At 44.9% G+C, this 20,795-nt stretch overlaps 2 protein-coding genes across 9 annotated transcripts in view; one reads left to right on the top strand and one right to left on the bottom strand.

Moving 5' to 3' along the window:
* Positions 1-204: 204 nt before the first annotated feature.
* EGLN3 (egl-9 family hypoxia inducible factor 3) lies at positions 205-6,257 on the top strand. Its single transcript, XM_069949415.1, has 5 exons — positions 205-893; positions 1,550-1,669; positions 2,427-2,563; positions 2,643-2,716; positions 5,575-6,257. Exons 1-5 carry the CDS (start codon positions 537-539, stop codon positions 5,607-5,609), a joined length of 723 nt encoding a protein of 240 aa, XP_069805516.1. The 5' UTR covers positions 205-536; the 3' UTR covers positions 5,610-6,257.
* The window catches only part of LOC138770350 (neutral alpha-glucosidase C-like), a 93,166-nt gene continuing 76,293 nt past the window's right edge, over positions 3,923-20,795 (bottom strand). For all 8 annotated transcript variants that reach the window (XM_069949408.1, XM_069949407.1, XM_069949406.1 and 5 more), the window contains one exon: positions 3,923-4,138. In XM_069949408.1, coding sequence (XP_069805509.1) covers positions 3,977-4,138 — 162 coding nt within the window. In that variant the 3' untranslated portion in view covers positions 3,923-3,976. The remainder of the gene's footprint in view (positions 4,139-20,795) is intronic.

The following is a 20,795-nucleotide window of genomic DNA, read 5'->3' as shown; positions in this document are numbered from 1 at the left end:
CGACACGCCCACTACCACGCCGTCTCCAGGTTACCCGAACACGCCCTCAGGCCTCTACAGCCAATCGCCGCGCAGCTCCTTGTGTCCCTCGAGCACGTGCGTGTGCGCCGGCCCCTTTTGAGCACATAGGGCACGCCCTCCGCGCCTCCTGATTGGCTCCGGCGACCAGGCTCTAGTTACCGGCTTTAAACTGCAGCGTAAGCCACGCCCCACTAGTGGAAACCACTCATCCCGCACGTAGAGAGGTGTATAGGGCTGGCGGAGCGGGGGCTGGCTATGCTTATAGACACGTAGCTGAGGCTTTATAGCGCCCCATACACATCACGCGTACAGTAAAGCAGCCTGGGATGGTACTTACAGCAGCATCTGAGAGGGGCTCATCCTGCTCTTTTAAGGGGTGGTGCTGCAGGGGACACAGCCTGGCATCACTGTGCTAGCCTTCATACTGGCAGGTCAGGGGTCATCTGCCTGATACAGGGTGGCACAATGTGCTGCCAGCACTTCTGAACCACTTATACCCACCCTACAGCCACACAATGCCACTCAAGCATACCCCCTCTATGGACCTTGAAAAGCTTGCACTGGAGCACATTGCCCCTCGCTTGTTCTCCTATGGGTACTGCTATCTGGATCACTTCCTGGGAGAAGAACTGGGGGACCAAGTGCTGGAGCAGGTGAGACGTCTGCACGAGGACGGGGCGCTGAAGGATGGGCAGCTGGCCGGGCATCTCCGGGGTGTCTCCAAAAAGCACCTGCGAGGGGACAAAATTGCTTGGATCGCGGGCACGGAAGAAGGGTGCGAGGCCATCGGACTGGTGCTGTCCGTCATCGATCGGCTGGTGGTGTTGTGTGGGAACCGTCTGGGCCAGTACTATGTGAAGGAGAGGTCCAAGGTGAGACCGCCTGCTCTTCACTCTCACGCCGGCTCATCTGTAATTGGGCAATTTTTTTGTTTTCAAAAATTTTAGTAAAAAATCCATTGCTGCCCTATTCCACCTCCCATTTGTGCCCCTGCCAGTCTGATCGGCTCCTGGTGCCAGCGTCTACCCTTATGCATCCCCACTATTTTTACCTTATTGGTTTATTGGCTTATTTCAGACTGCAGGGAGCGCTATCAGTGTCTGTCATCGCATGAGTTTCAGCTGGGGTCTCCGCCACCCTTCTGGGGGCTCCTCTCCATTTCTGCCTGTATGTTAGACTACACCTATCACCCACATTACAAACTAGCGCCCCCATTTGAACCAACATGGGGCTAAGTAGAGCGCCCCCCCATAGTAATGTCCCTTTAAGAACGGAGACAGTAAAGCCAAATGCACGTCTTAACGCCATCCCAGAGACATCATGTGTGCAGTATGCCAGGGTGAGGGAATGGTAGCCGGGGATCACACACTAGCATTGGATATGACGCCTGTACGGTCCATTACATTACTGAAAAGAAGGAGGATGTGACCGAGATCAGTGCAGACCACCCTGTCCCTGCTGATCATACAGTAACTGCTCATCTGTACTGTCTGCAACAGCAAAACTCAGACACAATGTTATATTCCAGGCAATGGTGGCTTGTTACCCTGGTAATGGAGCCGGGTACGTGCGGCACGTAGACAACCCCACCGGAGATGGGCGCTGCATCACCTGCATCTATTACCTGAATAAGAACTGGGATGCAAAGGTGAGAAAGTGCATCCTATTATCCGTCTGTCATTATTTCCTATCTATCTATCTATCTATCTATCTATCTATCTATCTATCTATCTATCTATCTATCTATCTATCTCCTATGTATCTCCTATCTATCTATTATCTATCTATCTATCTATCTATCTATCTATCTATCTATCTATCTATCTATCTATCTCCTATCTATCTATTATCTATCTATCTATCTATCTATCTATCTATCTATCTATCTGTCAATCATCTATCTATCTATCTCCTATCTATCTATCTATCTATCTATCTATCTATCTATCTATCTATCTATCTCCTATCTATCTCCTATCTATCTATCTATCTATCTATCTATCTATCTATCTATCTATCTATCTCTCTCCTATCTATCTATCTATCTATCTATCTATCTATCTACAGGTATCTATCTATCTATCTATCTATCTATCTATCTATCTATCTATCTATCTATCCTAATATCTATCTATCTATCTATCTATCTATCTATCTATCTATCTATCTATCTATCTCCTATGTATCTCCTATCTATCTATCTATCTATCTATCTATCTATCTATCTATCTATCTATCTCCTATGTATCTCCTATCTATCTATCTATCTATCTATCTATCTATCTATCTATCTATCTATCTATCTCCTATGTATCTCCTATCTATCTATCTATCTATCTATCTATCTATCTATCTATCTATCTATCTCTCAGTAACCCCCCCCTCCGCCCCATCTTTTCCCACAGGTCCATGGTGGAGTACTTCGCATCTTCCCTGATGGCGGACCCCAAGTAGCTGACGTGGAGCCCCTCTTTGACCGCTTGCTTTTTTTCTGGTCTGACCGCCGTAATCCACATGAGGTGCAGCCCTCCTATGCCACCAGGTACCTGCATTGTGCCAGACAGCTGACACCAGTAGCCATCACCGCTCTGCCTATAGTTAACCCTTCTCTCTCCTTATAGATACGCTCTAACAGTCTGGTATTTTGATGCCAAAGAAAGAGCGGCAGCCAAGCAGAGGTTCAAAAGATTAAGCGGTGAGTACATGGTGATGCATCATAGGGAAATCCCAACTTTAGAGGGGGAACAATTTCTTGTGTATGTTATTGTTGGAGACTCCTATGGGAGCGGCCTGTGATAACGTGCCGGGCGGCAGGAAGTCTCCCTGTGATCTGCTGCTGCTGATCCATAAACTGATCCGGGGGCTGGAATATATTCAGAACAAACATGGACAAGTGGAAGCTTAGGCTGCGTTTACACAGAGAGATTTATCTGACAGATATTTGAAGCCAAAGCCAGGAACAGACTATAAACAGAGAACAGGTCATAAAGGAAAGACTGAGATTTCTCCTCTTTTCAAATCCATTCCTGGCTTTGGCTTCTAATATCTGTAGATAAATCTCTGTGTAAACACACCATTAAAGGAGCGTATTAGGGTCCATTTACACAGAAGGATTATCTGACAGATTTGAAGCCAAAGCCAGGAATAGATTTGAAAAGAGGAGAAATCTCTTGCTTTACTTTATGACCTCATGTCTGTTTATAGTCTGTTCCTGGCTTTGGCTTCAAATCTTGCTGTGTAAATGGACCCTTAGATTCCAACACTAATTGTTGTTCTGTAATTGATCCCTATCACAATGAGATTCCTTTAATTCGGCATCTGATAATCTGGCACTTGTTTCGATACAGAATCCTGAATCTCTATAGTATAGACTGCATTGTACAGTCTATAATGTGCACTGTGTAGGTTTCTTTTATGTATCTATATAGATGGTGATGGGACGTTGGGGATGAGTGCGGCATTTGCCTCCTGCGGACAGATGTGGTGTCATGTATATGTAATGTATGCATCAGCTTCCTTGTCAGTGAAGCCATATGCAGCGCAGTGTGAGTGTGTACGTGTGTGACACTGTGTACGTGCCTCTCTCTATAGTATGGGTGGAGCCGCACTCTGTAGGTTGTATCACACTTCCAGTCACAAGCTCTTTGCTGATTAGGCGGGAGAGAAGCTGTCCTTATCCGAGGTCACCGTGCCCCCTGAGCACAGAACATCATGTCCCCCTCCCTATGGAGGATGCACAGCGATTTCTATACAATCTATGTCACCAGTAATATCTGCTGTGCTGTATTAATAGAGAGTACAAGTGATATTCCCTCCCTGTCCAGAAGACACACACAGATACATCGGATACTGCAGGGTTTTCTTTCTAATGATTTATAAATTAAAATGGATAGAAAATTGGATCAATGTGGAGACTTTCTGGAGTCATTGAGATGACAGTACTTTGTTTCCAGTCTCAGTGACTTTCTGGTGTCAGTTTTATATAGATTGTATATAAGGGTCCTCTCCCCCCATGTACCAGTCTGCTAATTGCCTTTATGTAATGTGTCTTTGATCTTGTATTGTTCCTGTTTGTTGCTTCCTTTCTCTTGTTTAGCGCTCTGGAATTAAGGGTGCTCTATAAATAAATAATAATAAAATACATAATAATATATATGCATATTAATATATATATATATATATATAAATATTTATATTTATTTATTTACACACATACTATTTCATTTAAATAATAATATTTATATAGCGCATTACTACTCAACATTACTTAATGACACCTTATCCAACAAAAGGAGTGAGGGTCCTGATGGCAAGAGCTTACAATCTATCAGTATGTTAGTTGTATCATTAGGCTAGATAAAATAAAAGCTAAATACAGCCGAAATTATGAGTAAAAATTAAACGTGTGAACAGTTATAAAAAAACGGCTGTAATTTTGGGAAAGCAGGTGGTAAATAGCTGTGTGCACTGCTGTATTTCCCTTCGCTTCAATGGGGGGATATTATTAAATTTAAAAAGACAACTGTATTTTGCCCCAAAATCATGGCCGTATTTTACTTTAATTTTTAGGCTAGGTTCTCACTGTGTAAAAATAACGGTCGGACTTCATAACAACGGCAGTTGTTGTGCACACAACAGCCGTTATTTCTCAAAAAAGCAACTGTTTTTTGCGCAACAACGGCCATTGTTATTAAATACGGACGTTATTTTTACATAGTGTGAACCTAGCCTTACGCCGCGTGAACATAGCCCTAGGATTTATTCACCCAGTCTTCACAGTAACAGTCACATTCATCGCTCTCAGCTCTCGTGTCTTCACAGAGCAGGACTGTATGAGGAAATCAGGAAGGATTATTGGAAATGAATGGCTGTAAAGAGAGGAATTTCTGGGACGGTTTCTCAGAAAAGTGCGGTCATGAACTCTTACTGGAGCCCATTGAACCAATAAACCTGTAATTTGTAACTGGACAGGACACAAGACTCAGTCTTACTCTATGTGACTCTCAGTTTCTATAGATTTTATTAACCACTGCATACCCAACCACCGCTCTGTTCACTTGTCTGACATAGAGAGGTGTGCACCTACTTGGATATCTTTGGCTGGACGTTGAGATTTTTTTTTTTTTGTATTTCACTGTTTATACCTTTGTTGGTCAATAAAGTGTTTAAAGAGTTTGACTTCACTGTCCAAAGTTTTGGTCATTCAGGGTGTGTGTTCGGAAAAAATTGTCTTTAGATCAACTGGTGTCAGAAAGTCAGAAAGATTTGTAAATTACTTCTATTTAAAAATCTCAAGCCTTCCAGTACTTGTCAGCTACTGTATGTCCTGCAGGAAGTGCAGTATGGTGCAGTGCTCTCTGCTGCCACCTCTGTTTATGTCAGGAACTGTCCAGAGCAGTAGCAAATCCCCATAATAAACCTTTCCTGCTTTGGACAGTTTTTTTTTCTCACCGGTGTACCCCTTCAATACATAGTTTCTTTTTAAATTTTTTTTTAATTCTGTCAGTTTTTGTAGGTGACATTCACTCATCTTTTTCTTTCTTCTCAATGCAGAGTCTAGGCAGGATCCTAACTCAGAGGACAGCTGATGGGCGCCTCAGGAAATGCAGATAATTTCATCTTCCTGAAATACTAGAGGTTCTGGAAATTGAGGAAGAAGGGAAGATTCTGTAACAATAACGCATGTGTCATCAGTCCACATCAATGGCTGGCACGTGAATTCGCTGTTTTTGAACTTCATAGACTGAAGACAGATGAGGAGAAGGGTCTGACTCTTTACACATTGATCAACTGAACAATACCCCAGGGGATCCAGAGGAAGGAAAAACAAAAAAAACACCCATAAAAGAACAGAGACTAGAGAAAAAAAAATTCTTCCTGATGCCCAAAGTCAAACAGATCAATATGGAAATCTCCATGCGTGGACTGATATCTTTTTGGTACAAAATATTTAAATATTGTAAAAAGAGAGATGTATGTATTGTGTAACATAAAAAAAAGCACAGTGGAATCGATAAAGAAAAGTTGCAGCGACTGGTACAGACATTGACCAGAAGACATGTCTGCGGGCAGAGCATGTTCCCTTTTTGTTGTGCAAATCTTGCAATCCTGACCTACCCGGTTATTCGCCCTGTCTATTTATATCCGGCAGTGTTGTGTAAGAAATTTCCATGGTTCAGTTTGTATGATTTTTACACTGTGTTTATGATTTTGCTGAATAAATAGCGTGGAATTTTTGGTGGTGTATCTTGTGATTTATTAAAGGGAACCAATCACCTCAAAAATGCATATATAGCTTTTTAAATGTGCTGTTAGAGCCCACAGCACACTTTCCATACATGTTTCTATATACTCCCTGCCTCCCCCGTGTAATCCATAAAGTAACTTTATAAAACTGGCGCCCGGTATCCAAATTACATCAGGTAGTCACCTGGGCGGTGTTCAGCTAGATGGTAGTCACAGTCAGTCCGGGTCCCCTGGGCGTTCTTCGGTGGTAATCACGCCCCTCTGGGCGTGATTCAAATCACCCAGTAGCTCCGACGTCACTCGGGAGCGCGCCGTGCACAACGTCGGCGCAGCTTTGTACAGTCCGGGTCCCCTGGGCGTTCTTCGCCGGTAATCACGCCCCTCTGGGCGTGATTCAAATCACCCAGTAGCTCCGAAGTCACTCGGGAGCGCGCCGTGCACAACGTCGGCGCAGCTTTGTTCTTAAGCCGCCGCGCATGCGCAGTACAGCGGCTCCCATTCAGGCTGTACTGCGCCTGTGCAGAATAGCCTCGAACTCAGTGCGAGCCAGAGTTCGAGGCTATTCTGCACAGGCGCAGTACAGCCTGAATGGGAGCGGCTGTACTGCGCATGCGCGGCGTAAGAACATAGGCGTGCCGACGTCGTGCACGGCGCGCTCCCGAGTGACGTCGGAGTTACTTGGTGATTTGAATCACGCCCAGAGGGGCGTGATTACCGCCGAAGAACGCCCAGGGGACCCGGACTGACTGTGACTACCATCTAGCTGAACACCGCCCAGGTGACTACCTGAGGTAATTTGCATACCGGGCGCCAGTTTTATAAAGTTACTTTATGGATTACACGGGGGAGGCAGGGAGTATATAGAAACATGTATGGAAAGTGTGCTGTGGGCTCTAACAGCACATTTAAAAAGCTATATATGCATTTTTGAGGTGATTGGTTCCCTTTAAGGGCAGGTCATATGACAGTATACACATCCTCAGTGCACTTAAAGGGTTAATTGTCTAAAATGACCTTTAATCCAGTCATAAATTAGTTTAGAAGTTTGTTAAAGGGCTACAAAAACATGGCCACTTTCCCCCCTCCATTTAAGGTGCGGTTTGCAATTAAGCTCCATTTACTTCAATGTAATTGAGTTTGAAACCCCACCCAATCTGGAGACTAGAGAGGGGGAAAAGTGGCCATGTTTTTGTAGCCCTGGATAACCCCTTTAAGGGAAGAAGAGGTAAAGGTTGGAGACTGAGGCTGTAGAAGAGAAACAAAATTTGTTCAAATTTATTAATAAGTTAAAAAAAAATGTTTAGAAAATACTTTTAACTATGTCCATAGCCTTTTATAGTTAAAGGGATGCTCCAGAAAAAATGTTTTCAAATTTATTGGTGTCAGAAAGTTATACAGACTTGTAAATGACTTCTATTTAAAAAAAAAAAAAAACACACACAAAACTTCTTCCAGTACTTACCAGCTGCTGTATGTCCTGCAGGAAGTGGTGTATTCTAAGAGGTGAGATGTCTACCACGGGGGACACTAGGGGAGATGTTTACCATGTGGGGCACTATCTACTGGGGAGGATACCAGGAGAGATGCCTAACATGCTATCTAGGGATGGTCCGAACCCGCCGAAGTTCGGGTTCGGCTGAACCCGAACGCTCGACATCGGATTCCCGCTGTCTGCCCGCTCTGTGCAGCGGGTGGACCGCCTGGAAAACTGGGATACAGCCTATGGCTATGGCTGTATCCCAGTTTTCCAGGCGTTCCTCCCGCTGGATCCGCCCGCTGCACGGAGCGGGCAGACAGCGGGAATCATTGCCGAGAGTTCAGGTTCGTACGAACCCCGTCCGAACCAGGTTCGGACCATTCCTAATGCTATCTACTGGGATGAGGGCTAACAGGTAGGACGGCGGGCTCAATCAGAAGTTTGCTATGGGGCCCAGCCCATTCAAGTTACGCCCCTGAGGAGAGGTTTTCTATTGGGATATGCTACTGCTATGGACAGTTCCTGACATGGACAGAGGTGGCAGCAGAGAGCACTGTGTCAGACTGGAAAGAATACGACACTTCCTGCAGGGCATACAGCAGCTGATAAGTTAAGATGGATGTTCTTTATCTGGAATCTTACAGACAGTCCCACCGAACGAACCAATAGTCATTTTAAGTGCTCGATACCTGGATATCAGGAACAGCCACATTTTATTGTTATCATGTTCTCCTTTACCAATCAATCTCTTGCCAATAGTATATCAGTATTTGTTATGGGAGGAAACTAGAAGACCAATAACAGCCATGACTGAGGAATGAATAACGTCAGTCGCTGCACACATCGCTATGACAGACCCGTCACTGCTGACATGACACCTATCTCTTTCAGTGCCAGAAGGCTGAGAAATGAAGGAAGTACAAGTGTCACCATGTTCCATGGAAGGATCAGGCAAGAAATGCAGTGCTCAAAGTCAGGTTCATGAAGGAGTCAGACATATCCTGCTCTGTGTGTATGGGTCATGTTCATATTTGTTGTGCTGGAGGCATCAGACATGGTGTTTCCTGTATACCATCTCATATCTATATGTTGATCTATAATTGAGTTGTCAGCAATATGTAAAGGAAATAATCACATAAGTATTCACAATAGGTGACTATTAGACGTTGTTCTGGGGCACGGTAATAAAAACTTTCAGATAAAAGAGTCCTACAAAGAACGAATCTCACCAAATTATTATTGAAGGGGTACTCCAGCGTGGGGTCACTTTTGCGCTGGGACCGGGGACGAGGTGGCCGAGGGAAAAGACGTCCACTCACCTCCCCGGTTCAAGCCTTCTTCACTGAGTGGCTGAGCGGACCTGAGACGTCACGTCTCGGGCCCGCGTCAGACACCCGGAAGCGGCCGGGCACCGGAGCACCGCGATGCGGGACCCGCGCTGGAACTGGGGAGGTGAGTGGACGTCTTTTCCCTCGGCCAGCTCGTCCCCGGTCCCAGCGCAAAAGTGACCCCACGCTGGAGCACCCCTTTAATAGCAGAGATCCCTACACTAGAGATCCCTACAAAGAATAAAGCTCACCATAGTAATATCAATAGTAGAGATCCCTACACTAGTGATGCCTACAAAGAATAAAGCTCACATAATAATTTCAATAGCAGAGATCCCTACACTAGTGATCCCTACAAAGAATAAAGCTCACCAAATTATTTGATAGCAGAGATGATCCCCATTAAAAATACATATCACAGTCGTATCAATAGTAAAGCTCCCTACATTAATGATACCTATAAAATAAAAAATTAAAATAGTAAAATGAATAGTAGAGATCCCTACATTAATGATCCCCACAAATAATAAACCTCACCATAGTAATATCAATAGCCACGGTTCGCTCATCTCTACAGGCTGTTTATCAGCAACGTATGTTCCTAGAAACACTGATAATAAGGCCGTGTAAAAGTGCCATCCAATAAGTGGGAAAACACCACCTCGATAGCTGATTGGATCTTTTGAGCGGTGGTAAAATTTATGGTTATTGGCCGCACATCTCCCAGTGTGAACAAGAGATGTGCAGCTGATAACAATGAATGTTAGTGGCCACACGAATGATACAGTAATCGTTTGTGCGGCCCAGCAGCTTAATTGTGGCATGTAAATGCACTGCAAACGAACACCGATCACATGGGTCGATGTTCATTTGCGGCCGTGGACGGTTGAAGATCTGGTCATCTAAAAGGACCCTAATGATCCCTACAAAAACCTCACCATAGTAATATTAATAACTAAAAATGGTATTTTAACATATATCCCCTATAGCGTGTCCATAGGTTCTAACTGTAACGCCTGGACTCGTGGATCCACTGAACCGTCACTAGCGATGGCACTAACCTCACCAGGGAGCGGAGTCTAAGGGGCCGCTGGTTTTCACCAGAGCCCGCCGCAAGGAGGGATGGACTTGCTGCGGCAGGCGACCCCCAGGTCGCTACCCCTGGCTTGGTTGCTAGTGACGGCAGGCGAGGTGTGGCAGGAGCAGTAGGCAGAGGATAGTGCTGGCAGAGGTCTGTAGGAGTAATCGCAGGTGGCGGACAGTACTCAGGAACAATAGGAAGGCAGCGGGCAGGAACTAGGGACAAGGACTGCAGACAGGAACAAGGAACAAGGACTGAGGTCAGGAACAACAGGGAGCTGGGCCAAACGCTATGGGAAGCAAGTAGAGGCTCCAACACCTGTGGTGGGGCATGCTGGGATTAAATAGGGAGTGGTTGGTGCAACTACCAATTAAGGGCGGACTGGCCCTTTAAATCTGAGGCAGCCGGCGCACGCCCTAGGAGGCGGGGGCGCCGGCTGGGACAGATGGAGACAGGAGCGGGGCGAGGTAAGGCGCCCCCCGGGGCCGAACTAGCAGCAGCGCCGGGTCCCTGCACATGGACCCCGGCGGCTGCATAAGGCAGAGGGAAGTTGCGCCGGCGGCCCGAAGCACGGGACACCGCCGCAGCCGTGACACTAACAGACCGAATGTAGTCTACTTATGTGACTACATTTGGCCTATTTCACTCTGGTATAAATTTTATTTGTATATCATACTGCACTATAACCACACCATGGTGTATGTTGGAATACAACATATACTGTACTTGTGGCAGACAGCAAAAACATGTCATCTATGGGGTCTTAAATTTACTATGAAGGTGCCAGACTTATAAAATGGGTTACCAATTTCAGCACTCAAAAACTGCTGTGAAACCCAGTGAATCTTGCTTTACTGTCAGCAGTTTTGGAGGTGTGGCCCACCGGAATGTGCACTGGATGTACAGTATCTATTTCTTATCTACCCGCATATAATCACAGTATTATTTTTTTTTATGACTTGTTCACTTGTATTCATATCTATGATGCTGTTGTGCCATAAGACTGTATAAGAATTCTTAGACTCTCCATTGCATCTGTGCTCTCTTATGGACCTATTACATGGAGCATTAATTGGCCAAATCGGGCCATTAATAATCTGGGTAATAGAGACAATGATCAAACGATGACAGCGATCATTGGCTGATTGTTGGTTCAGGTTTGGACCTAAAATCATTGGTCGCCGACTGCGCATCTCTACGTGAATAGCAATGCAGGGCTGGTGGCTGACGATTGCCCAAACACCTGATACCTTACCTGTCCCCGCTCCCGATCTTCTCTCCTGTGCTCCACAGCTTCCCGGTCCTAGTGGCTGCAGCGTCTGAGCTTCCTGTCAGCTGACAGGCTGCTCAGCCAATCACAGGCCGTGGTGGTCCCGTCCTGTGATTGGCTAAGCCGCCTGTCAGCTGCCTCTGCTGCTGCCGCCAGGGTACTGTGGAGCACAAGAGAGAAGACCAAGAGCAGGGGGAGGTAAGGTGTCAGGTGTTTGTGCAAGGGCTGCATGGACAATGCTAATGATGTCCATGCAGCCCTTACTGCCAGATTATTGAAATGTCTGAAACTGTTTAGTGAAAACTTTCTTTAGCCGTCCAAACCACAAAATCAAGCACTGAGTGTTACGTAGTTAGGATGGGGTTAACAAAGAAGTCATGTGTGCATGTGCAGTATGGGAGAGGTTTTACAGATAGCTGCTCCTCATCACGTACGGCCTGAGCTATGCTAGAGAGAAACCTGTAAACGTGACAGAGCCGATGTTGAGGCGTGGCAGTGCCCTACCCACCCCGTATAGTTCCCAATTACACTTTGAACATTGGCTCAAAAGTTCGTCATATTAAATCGAGGCTAAAAATAGACGAGCAGTTACTATACAATTCTCTAGGTCATGCGACATATATACATAGAGAGAGAGAGAGAGAGAGAGAGAGAGAGAAAAAAAATACTAATTTGGTCAGCTCTCCTAGAACACCATTCACACTAGGCAGGAGCACGTTGCTATGGCTGCAATTGCAAACACACAAAAACACAAAAATGCAACAGCTCACCGCAATGGCAAGATACAGACCTACTACAGACATGAAAATAGTTAAAAGCAGCCCCCCCCCCCAACTGCTAAAAAAAAAATCCCACAACAATAGTGACGCTCTTGGTTACCATTTGCAAACAGTGTAAACCACCCCACCAACGATAAGGTGGCCCCATGCCGGGGTGGACCCTACACTGTACTCTGGCCTCTCAATGGCATATAATAAGCCCAGAGCATAGGCTCATTATATGCCATGGAGAGGCCAGAGTACAGTGTAGGGTCCACCCCGGCATGGGGCCACCTTATTGTTGGTGGGGTGGTTTACACTGTTTGCCTATGGTAACCAAAAGCCTCATTATTTTTGTGGTAATTTGATTTTAGCAGTTGGGGGGCTGCTTTTAACTATTTTCAAGTCTGTAGTGGGTCTGCATCTTGCCACTGCGGTGAGCTGCTGCATATATATATATATATATATATATATATATATATATATATATATATATATATATATATACACAGTTGTGCTCAAAAGTTTACATACCTCGGCTGAATTTTTGATTTCTTGTGCCTTTTTTCAGAGAAAGTGAATGATAGCACAAAAACTTTTTCCCCCACTCATGGTTAGTGGTTGGGTGAAGTCATTTTTTGTCAAACTACTGTTTTTTCTTTTTAAATTATAATGACAACCAAAAACATCCACATGACCCTGGTCAAAAGTTCACATACCTGATTTTGGCCTGATAACATGCACAGAAGTTGACACAAATGGGTTTGAATGGCTACTAATGGTAACATCCTCATCTGTGACCTGGTTGCTTGTAATCCGTGCACACACACGCGCATAAAAGCTGAGTGAGTTTCTGGGATCCAGACAGACTCTTGTATTTTTTCTCCAGTCACTGATGTTTCTGGATTGTGAGTCATGGGAAAAAGAAAGAATTGTCAACGGATCTATGGGAAATAGGTATTGACTTGTATAAAACAGGAAAGGAATTGATGATGCCAGTCAGCAGTGTTCAAACTGTAATTATTAAATGGGAAATCAGGGGCTCTGTACAAACCAGACCATGCTCAGATAGACCAACAAAAAATTGTGCCACACCTGCCAGGAAAATTTTTGGCATGTGATGAAAAACCCCAAAACAACAGCTGAAGTACAGGACTCTCTGAAAACTAGCAGAGCGGCTGTTTCAAGATACAGAATAAGGGGACACTTGAAGAAAAATGGGCTGCATGGTCGAGTTACAGGAAACTTGGTCAAAGTTCCAACAACAAATGACGTTGATAGAGATCAGGCGTAATGGAATTTCACTGCCCGACGCCTTTGTTCTTGGAAACATAAGTCGCCATTAAAGCTTTCTTTCCCTTCTTCCCCATAGAGAACACGGGAACATGTGTGAGGGGAATGGAAGAGATAACTGTTGGCTGAACGATCATTGTTTTTAAGGCCATGTTCACACACCGGAAGAGACCGGCCGTTCCGTGACCTGGCCGTGTCACGGAACAGCCGGTCTCTGCCCAGATCATCCCGGCTGGCACTTAAGTACCAGCTGGACGATCTTTCTGGCTGCAGGGTTCTGATGTGGGCGAATCGGCCCGCGCCCGCATCAGAACCTCAGACAGACAGCCGAAGCCGCTCGCTTCATAGTGTGAACTGACAGGGTTTCCTACGGCCGCAATTCATTGAATTGTGGCCGCAGAAAACTGACATATCCCATGATCCCATAGAAATGTAGGCAATGTTCCACACTGCATTAAGTACGACCGTACTTTTACGTAGTGTGAACATAGCCTGAAGCTGTATGGCCACCTTAACTGTCAAAATCTAAACCAACAGTAGATGTGATATAAAGCAAATTTGCAATATACATTTATTATTATTTTTTTTTTAGTTATCATGGAGAACACAGTACTTTCTGTTTTCTGACTCTCTTTTTTTTCCCCAAAGAGTCAGAAAACAGGAAGTCCTGTGTATCCCAAGCCATCTGAGCGCTCACAGAGAGAAGGCAGTCATGTGATTGACGGACATATTGAGCTGTGACTCTCTGTAGAAAATCTGCCTTCACGAGACTGTACCTGGGTTTCTGGTAAGTACAGCTATGTTTTACAGCATGATAACAACAACAAAAAATAATGAATATATATTGCAAACTTGCTTTATTTCACATCTACTGTTGATTTAGATTTTGAAAGTTCTAACGACAGTGACACTTTAAGTCTAAAAAGGCAAAACCCTAAGGTACTGACCTAGAAAAGGAACCAGCATATTGTTATTATAGGACTGTGTCATGTACAAGAGGTTTCCTGGCTCACGCCTCCTAGCTATTAGATGGAATTACATGGAGCTCTTGGCTCTGGAAGGATTGCCGCTGTATTTATATCTAACAGGAGTTCTGGGGATTATGCAGAATGAGCAACAAGTGTCTGAAGTTTTCCTGTCGCTTTATATGAGCAATGGGCCTGTTAATCATTTTATTACACAATAGAAAAATTATTTCTTGAGCCAAGAAGAGGGAAGATATGAGGAACTGTGTCACACACAATGAATCGCCAGCTATTGTTTAGTCACCCAGTCAGATGTAAATATTATGTTAATAGATTTACTTTGTATATTTAGTCACATGGAAAACTTCCAGGTGCTATAAGGCTCACTCCACACTTAACATATACTCCCTTATGTAAGCGCTGTAAGGCTGGGTTTACACACAGTATTTTGCTCAGTATTTTGTTCCTTATATTGCTCACACTCTGTTGAAATTGAAGTGGATGGCCGTCATTTTATGACAAATAATGGCCAAAGTGTGGTGCATTATACTCACCGCATTCGTGTCGACCCCCAGCCGACATCTTGGGACAATGATAACATCTTTGGGAGGCCGGCCGAACTGCTCCAGCCGTCCCTCATGCCGGCCCCCCTTTGCCACGTCATCAGCTGCTCAGCCGCGATTGGCTGAGCATAACTGTGCTCAGCCTCCCTAAGATGTCGTCATTGTCCCAAGATGGCGGCCGGGGGTTGACACGAATGCGGTGAGTATAATGCACCACACTTCCGGGGTGGGGGAACACGGGAAAGGGGGCCATTCACATACATAACACACATTAAAAAGTTGTAATGTGTGTTATTTTGGGAATAAATGTTTAGCGCCGCACTACCCCTTTAAGCACACAATTGGTTACACTGTATGGGTACGTTCACACTGGGGAAAACAGGTGGAAATTCCTCTCAGAATTTCCTCCTGTTTTTCTCGGTGTGAATGTACCTATACAGTTGAAATTCCGAGCTGAATACTCGCCCACACACACGGATTCCGCTTGGAATTTCCATCTGTTTTCCTCAGTGTGAACGTACCCTAAGCTGGCAAGGAATTTTAAGGAAACAGCAAGTCTTTTTGATTCTAGGTCCCTACTTCAGGGACTCACTGTCTACAGTAAAGGTCGTTTTACGCAGGCCGATTATCCTAGGATTACCCTTATTCACTGGATAATCAGCCCTTGTAAAAGGGCCAGAGATCAGCTGACCGGCAAGCAAACACAAATGGTAAGCTGTTCCAAATATGCAGGAAATAATTGTGGAAATACTTTATTCAAGATGGCACATACATTTTCAGGAAGCAGTGACAAAAAAGTAAGGGTCGCAATTGTGACCAGGCCCCATTGTTCAAGGGAAGCAAAAGCCCCCTTACCACATAAGACACCCATACTAGTGCTCTGCTCCCTACTGCTTCACCCCGGGTGCCCGGGAAAAGCTGGATCCAATCTTGGGAAACTGGAAGACCCAGGATTGGATCCAGCTTTTCCCGGCATCTTGGGAGGAGTGTCAGGGAGCGGAGCAGCGCTGAAAGGCCGGTGGCTTGATGAGCAGAGCACTGATCAAACTAAGCAATTCACTCAGTTTAGATAAGCGATTCGCTCATCTCTAACCAACGCCTTTCAGAAAACCAGCTAGTGGAGAAATCCATAATCCTGTGTCTTTAAAGTGACTGTACCACCAGGCCCAGGCTGAAGCACTGGAGGCGGGCCGACCCACCCTTAGTGGGAGGAAACCCCCGCCCCTCTATGATAGGGTTCCATTGATTCTAATGGAGGTGCTGGGGTTTCTTCCCACTGGGGGTGGGTCGGCCCGCCTCCTGTGCTTCAGCCTGGGCCTAGTGGTACAGTCACTTTAAGATGCCAATACAATTGAATAACTAAAAGCTGTCAGGAGCAAGGAACCCTAGAATTACTGCCCAACAACGCTTCTACGAGGCAGATGGTGAGAATAGCCCAGCCTGCATCATTCTCCTCTAGCCAGACCTGACTAGAAGAGGCTGGAGCAGAGGGGGACCACAAGTTTCATGACAGGTAAGTATTCTAAGGGATGACAGTTGTTTCTTAAAGGGGGCAGTGGCGCATTAAGGGTGACTTGTGTATTTCATCAAGGGGGCAGTGGCGCATTAAGGGTGACTTGTGTATTTCATAAAGGGGGCAGTGGCACCCCACGGATTCATGGCAGGTCAAAACATTTGCACCTAGGGCAATAAGCCCTTAGCTACGCCCGTCAGGAGGCATAACAGAGGCATGAAACAACCGACATTAATATTGGTGCATACATTAATCTAACCACTGTCCTTTCTGTCTCCCATTGAGATGTTATAATTTCTGTCACCGAACACTATTTCGACCCTTGCCAGGAATAGTCTTTTATTGTAAGGAAAAGCCGGATGCCGTCCCCTGCCCTTCTTGCACAGACGCTCTCTTAATTAAATCTAATTGTTTCCATCAAGTATCATTGAAAGTGAGGAATAAAGGGCAGTGTGGGAGCAGCTTCATCTGACAGAAGCTCTGGCATCTAATGCAGCATAGTGGAAACAATTAAAGTCTCTAATTAAAAGATATGTAGGGCTGTTGAGTTCCCTATAACGTGCCCCCCCATCCCCCCGTCCGTCTCAGACAGACGTGTTAGGTCGCTTCGAAATCATCATGAATGTTAATTAGCTTCATGGTGAAAATCTGCTAATTAACATGTATGTAGGTTGATTGGCCCATACAAACAATGGACAAAGAAAAGAGTCGGGAGAGAAGGAAGTATCAAGACACAGCACATTATTTTCTGGCGGGGGAATTTTCTTTGGAAAGAACCTCTTAGATCGCTTTGTTCCCAAATGTATAATGTATTTTATAACTGCAAAACAAATTATGGAAAACTATATACCGTATATATTTGGATTAGACCACAAATAGTATTTTTATATGGCTTAAAGGGGCACTCTGGGGAGTAACATTTTTTATTTAAAAAAAAAAAAAGTTATATTACTTTGTAAAGGCAAAAGCGGCGGAATTTCACCGCTGAATCCGTGCTGAAAATTTTGCCCATAAAATTGCTGCAGAGCCATTTGAATTCAATGGAAATTCTACTTTGCAGTTCACACAGCGGAATTTCCGTCCGGAACGTTCTGCAGGGGATCCGCTTTCCACCAGAAGAATGGACATGTTCATTCTTCCACTGGCAGAATCCTATTGAAATCAATGGGGCTTTGATTTTCCTCTTTGAGATTTTTCAGCGCTGATTTTTTCAGTCTTCTGTAAGCAGGTTATGTCTGAAAGAAACACTAAGATATATTTGAATCTCTGAGTCCAAATGTGTTGGGGCTGTGGTCTAGGGGTAACTCACCCCTGTTTAGTAACCTGCCAGAAGTTTAACCTTTGGTTCAAATCCCCTGATGGAAATGAAATATAGGTCTTTATTTTTTCCCCCTCATTATTGCATCATTTTTAAGGCTATGTTCACAATCAGTACTTTTGGCCAGTATTTTGCAACCAAAACCAGGGGTGAATTGAAAACACAGAAAGGCTACATTGAGTGGATGACCGTGACTTAATGGCAAATAATGTCCATTATTTCAAAACAACAGCCGTCCTTTTAAAATAACAACAATTATTTGCCATTAAATGGCAGCCATCCACTTAATTTCAAGAGGGATTTGAACCAAAGGATGAACTGCTGGCAGGTCTCTAGACGGGTAAGTTACCCCTAGACCACAGCTCCAACACATTTAGGGTCAGAAATTCAACTATACCTGGAGTGTTTCTTTCAGACATAACGTGTCCTACAGAGGACTGATCTGCAATCAGAGACACTGGCTGACAGCTGAGCGAGCAGGAGGTCGGGCCGCATTGATTATTCATGAAGAGGAGGAAGGAGTGGTGAGGCATGCCAGAGTGTGGCACAAACAACACATTGACACTCCATTACAGTAGGATTGTACATAATTCACTGCATGGACAAATTACCAAAAGTCACCATGCTCACTAGGGGACTGCCAGTTACAGCACACTGTCAGCACCTAGGGCCCGGGGGCTGACAGATTCCCTTTTACCCATCCCAACCTACTAGTAGTTTTTATGTGATATTTATTATGATGTATAGCCATCTCCCCCAAATTCTCTATACCAGTAGTGTCAACTCACAGCCCTCCATTGGTTGCAAAACTACAATTACCATCATGTCTGGACAGCCAGGCATGATGGGAATTGAAGTTTTGCAACAGCTGGAGGGCCGTGAGTTTGACATCTGTGCTCTATACTATACATAACCTCTTAAACAATGTTGTACAGATGCCCTTGGCAACTCTTTCATCTCCGCTTTATGTACTCACAGATCTCATACATCCCCACAGGAGCTCATGTACAATAAATGCATGACAAAGAACATCATTTGTCCCGGTATATGCCTACTATAAATCACAGGACTAATGAAAAAAAGGCTTGTAAACTTTCTATAAATCAGACCTGTAAATAATTTAGATGACAGACCAGACGACGAAACCCTTAGCTGTTTGGTAGTGTATATTAATCTGCCATGTACACTAAAGCAGATTAATCTTTATTAAGTCTGAAAGTTGAAGATTTATCTTGTCGTGGGATGAGGGGGGACATTAGGAAATGAAAGGTTACATATTGCCTGGATATGTTGCTCATAGAGATGTGAGTGAGAATTGAAGCATGGTGGTATAGCCTCATGTCAAACCTGCTTCCTCCAGGATGTACCATCAGTACATCCGCTTTAAGATTTGCATATGGATAGAATGGTGCCGGCACAGGGAAGCCAGTGCCGAAGTCCTTTTTTTGAACCTCAGCCCTGTTCCTGTGTACGGTGCCGTTCTATTCCAAGGCACCGGCCCAGGCTGAAGCACTGGAGGCGGGCCGTCCTGCCCCCAGTGGGAGGAAACACCCACTCGTCTATGACACGGCTCCATTGATTCTAATGTCAATTCTTTACGTAGAGAGCCGTGAAGCGAAGGCGCGTGAGCAGTCGCACTGAAACAGATGGTAGGCGAAATTCCGCTGATTTTATTCTGTGTTAACAGCGCTTAAGTGTCCAGAACCATCTGCTTTAAATGCTTTCCCAGATCCTCCTCTCAGTTCTGAATGACAGCTCTAAAGTCCAGTCAGGAGACAACTAGAGCCATTGCGCCACGGAATCCTGCATGTCTCACTGTGTCATAGCCTGTCTATGGGAGAGCACATGCTCCTCCGCTGCCGCCTCTCTCTGCTCAAAGAAGTGACATGTCACTTCTTTGAGCGGAGAGCCGTGGCAGCAGAGGAGCGCACGCTCTCCCATAGATGGGTAATGAGACACTGAGACATGCGGGATTCCGTGGCGCAATGGCTCTAGTTGTCTCCTGACTGGACTTTAGAGCTGTCATTCAGAACTCCGCCTGATTTTCTCAGTGTGAACATACCCTAATCCAGACTCTTCACCGTACCAAATAAAGCAGCAGCATAAAAATGTAGACTCTTAAGATAGATCTTGTCAATGCCATATGACTTCCACCAGTAACTGCAGTTATAGCTGCCCTTACTGATTTTTAAAAACCGTTAAATTGAATCCCTTCCTGCTACAGTCAAAAAAAAAAAAAAAAAAGTCAATGAAGGAGGTAGCGCAGTACAAACCAGAATCAGGGGGCAAGACAGAAGTCAGAAGACCTAGTAATGAGCACAAGGCATCTGCAGTGAGCACCAGGGCTGCTCCTGCCAACTAATCACAGCATAACTGGGTGAAATGTAGTGTCCCAGCACAGGTGTGCCACTAAGTTCTTATACACCTGGGCAAAGTAAAAGTAACTCTCTCAGGTTTTGCACATAAGGGGATGGAAAGTGTATTAAGTGTTTTCCCCACTAGGTGTCGCTGTATTACTTATTTTTTAATATGCCAAGCACAGCTGAAGGTTTCATGGGTTAAACTGTTTAGGTCACATGTTGTATTTTTGTCTTGGTACAGGTGCAGGCTCTTTTCCCTCACCTTTCTTCCTATCATCTCTCTTCTTTCTCAGCCCAACCAATCTTAGGCTAGCTAAGGTTTCCCTATAAAAAGGAGCTAGTTCCTGGTGGGAGAGCTTTTTTGGTGTCAGTAGAAGTTGGGAAACAAAGAGAGCCAAGTTCCTGCTGCGGTGAAGCTGGGCCTGGCTTAGGGACCAAAGGAGCGTTTTTCTTTTATGTCGGTGACTACAGCTAGCATGCAGTGCTAAAACCCCAGGAGGGAGAGACGTCCTCTGAGGATAACCTTGTCCACTCCAGGGTTATCTTCTGAAAGACACGGCAGTAATCCTGAAGTTAGGTACTGACCCAAATAGGACAAATAG

This window comes from Dendropsophus ebraccatus, chromosome 13, assembly GCF_027789765.1.
Source record: "Dendropsophus ebraccatus isolate aDenEbr1 chromosome 13, aDenEbr1.pat, whole genome shotgun sequence".
Classification (NCBI taxonomy): domain Eukaryota; kingdom Metazoa; phylum Chordata; class Amphibia; order Anura; family Hylidae; genus Dendropsophus; species Dendropsophus ebraccatus.
Note: the sequence above shows the minus strand (reverse complement) of the source record. Positions and strands in the feature narration are given on the sequence as shown.

Bases quoted from the DNA above. Each gene is read 5' to 3' on its own strand.
- EGLN3 (XM_069949415.1), top strand. From the start codon at position 537: ATGCCACTCAAGCATACCCCCTCTATGGACCTTGAAAAGCTTGCACTG. The intron at 1,670-2,426 runs GTGAGAAAGTGC...CTTTTCCCACAG, and splicing joins ATAAGAACTGGGATGCAAAG to GTCCATGGTGGAGTACTTCG. The intron at 2,564-2,642 runs GTACCTGCATTG...CTCTCCTTATAG, and splicing joins CAGCCCTCCTATGCCACCAG to ATACGCTCTAACAGTCTGGT.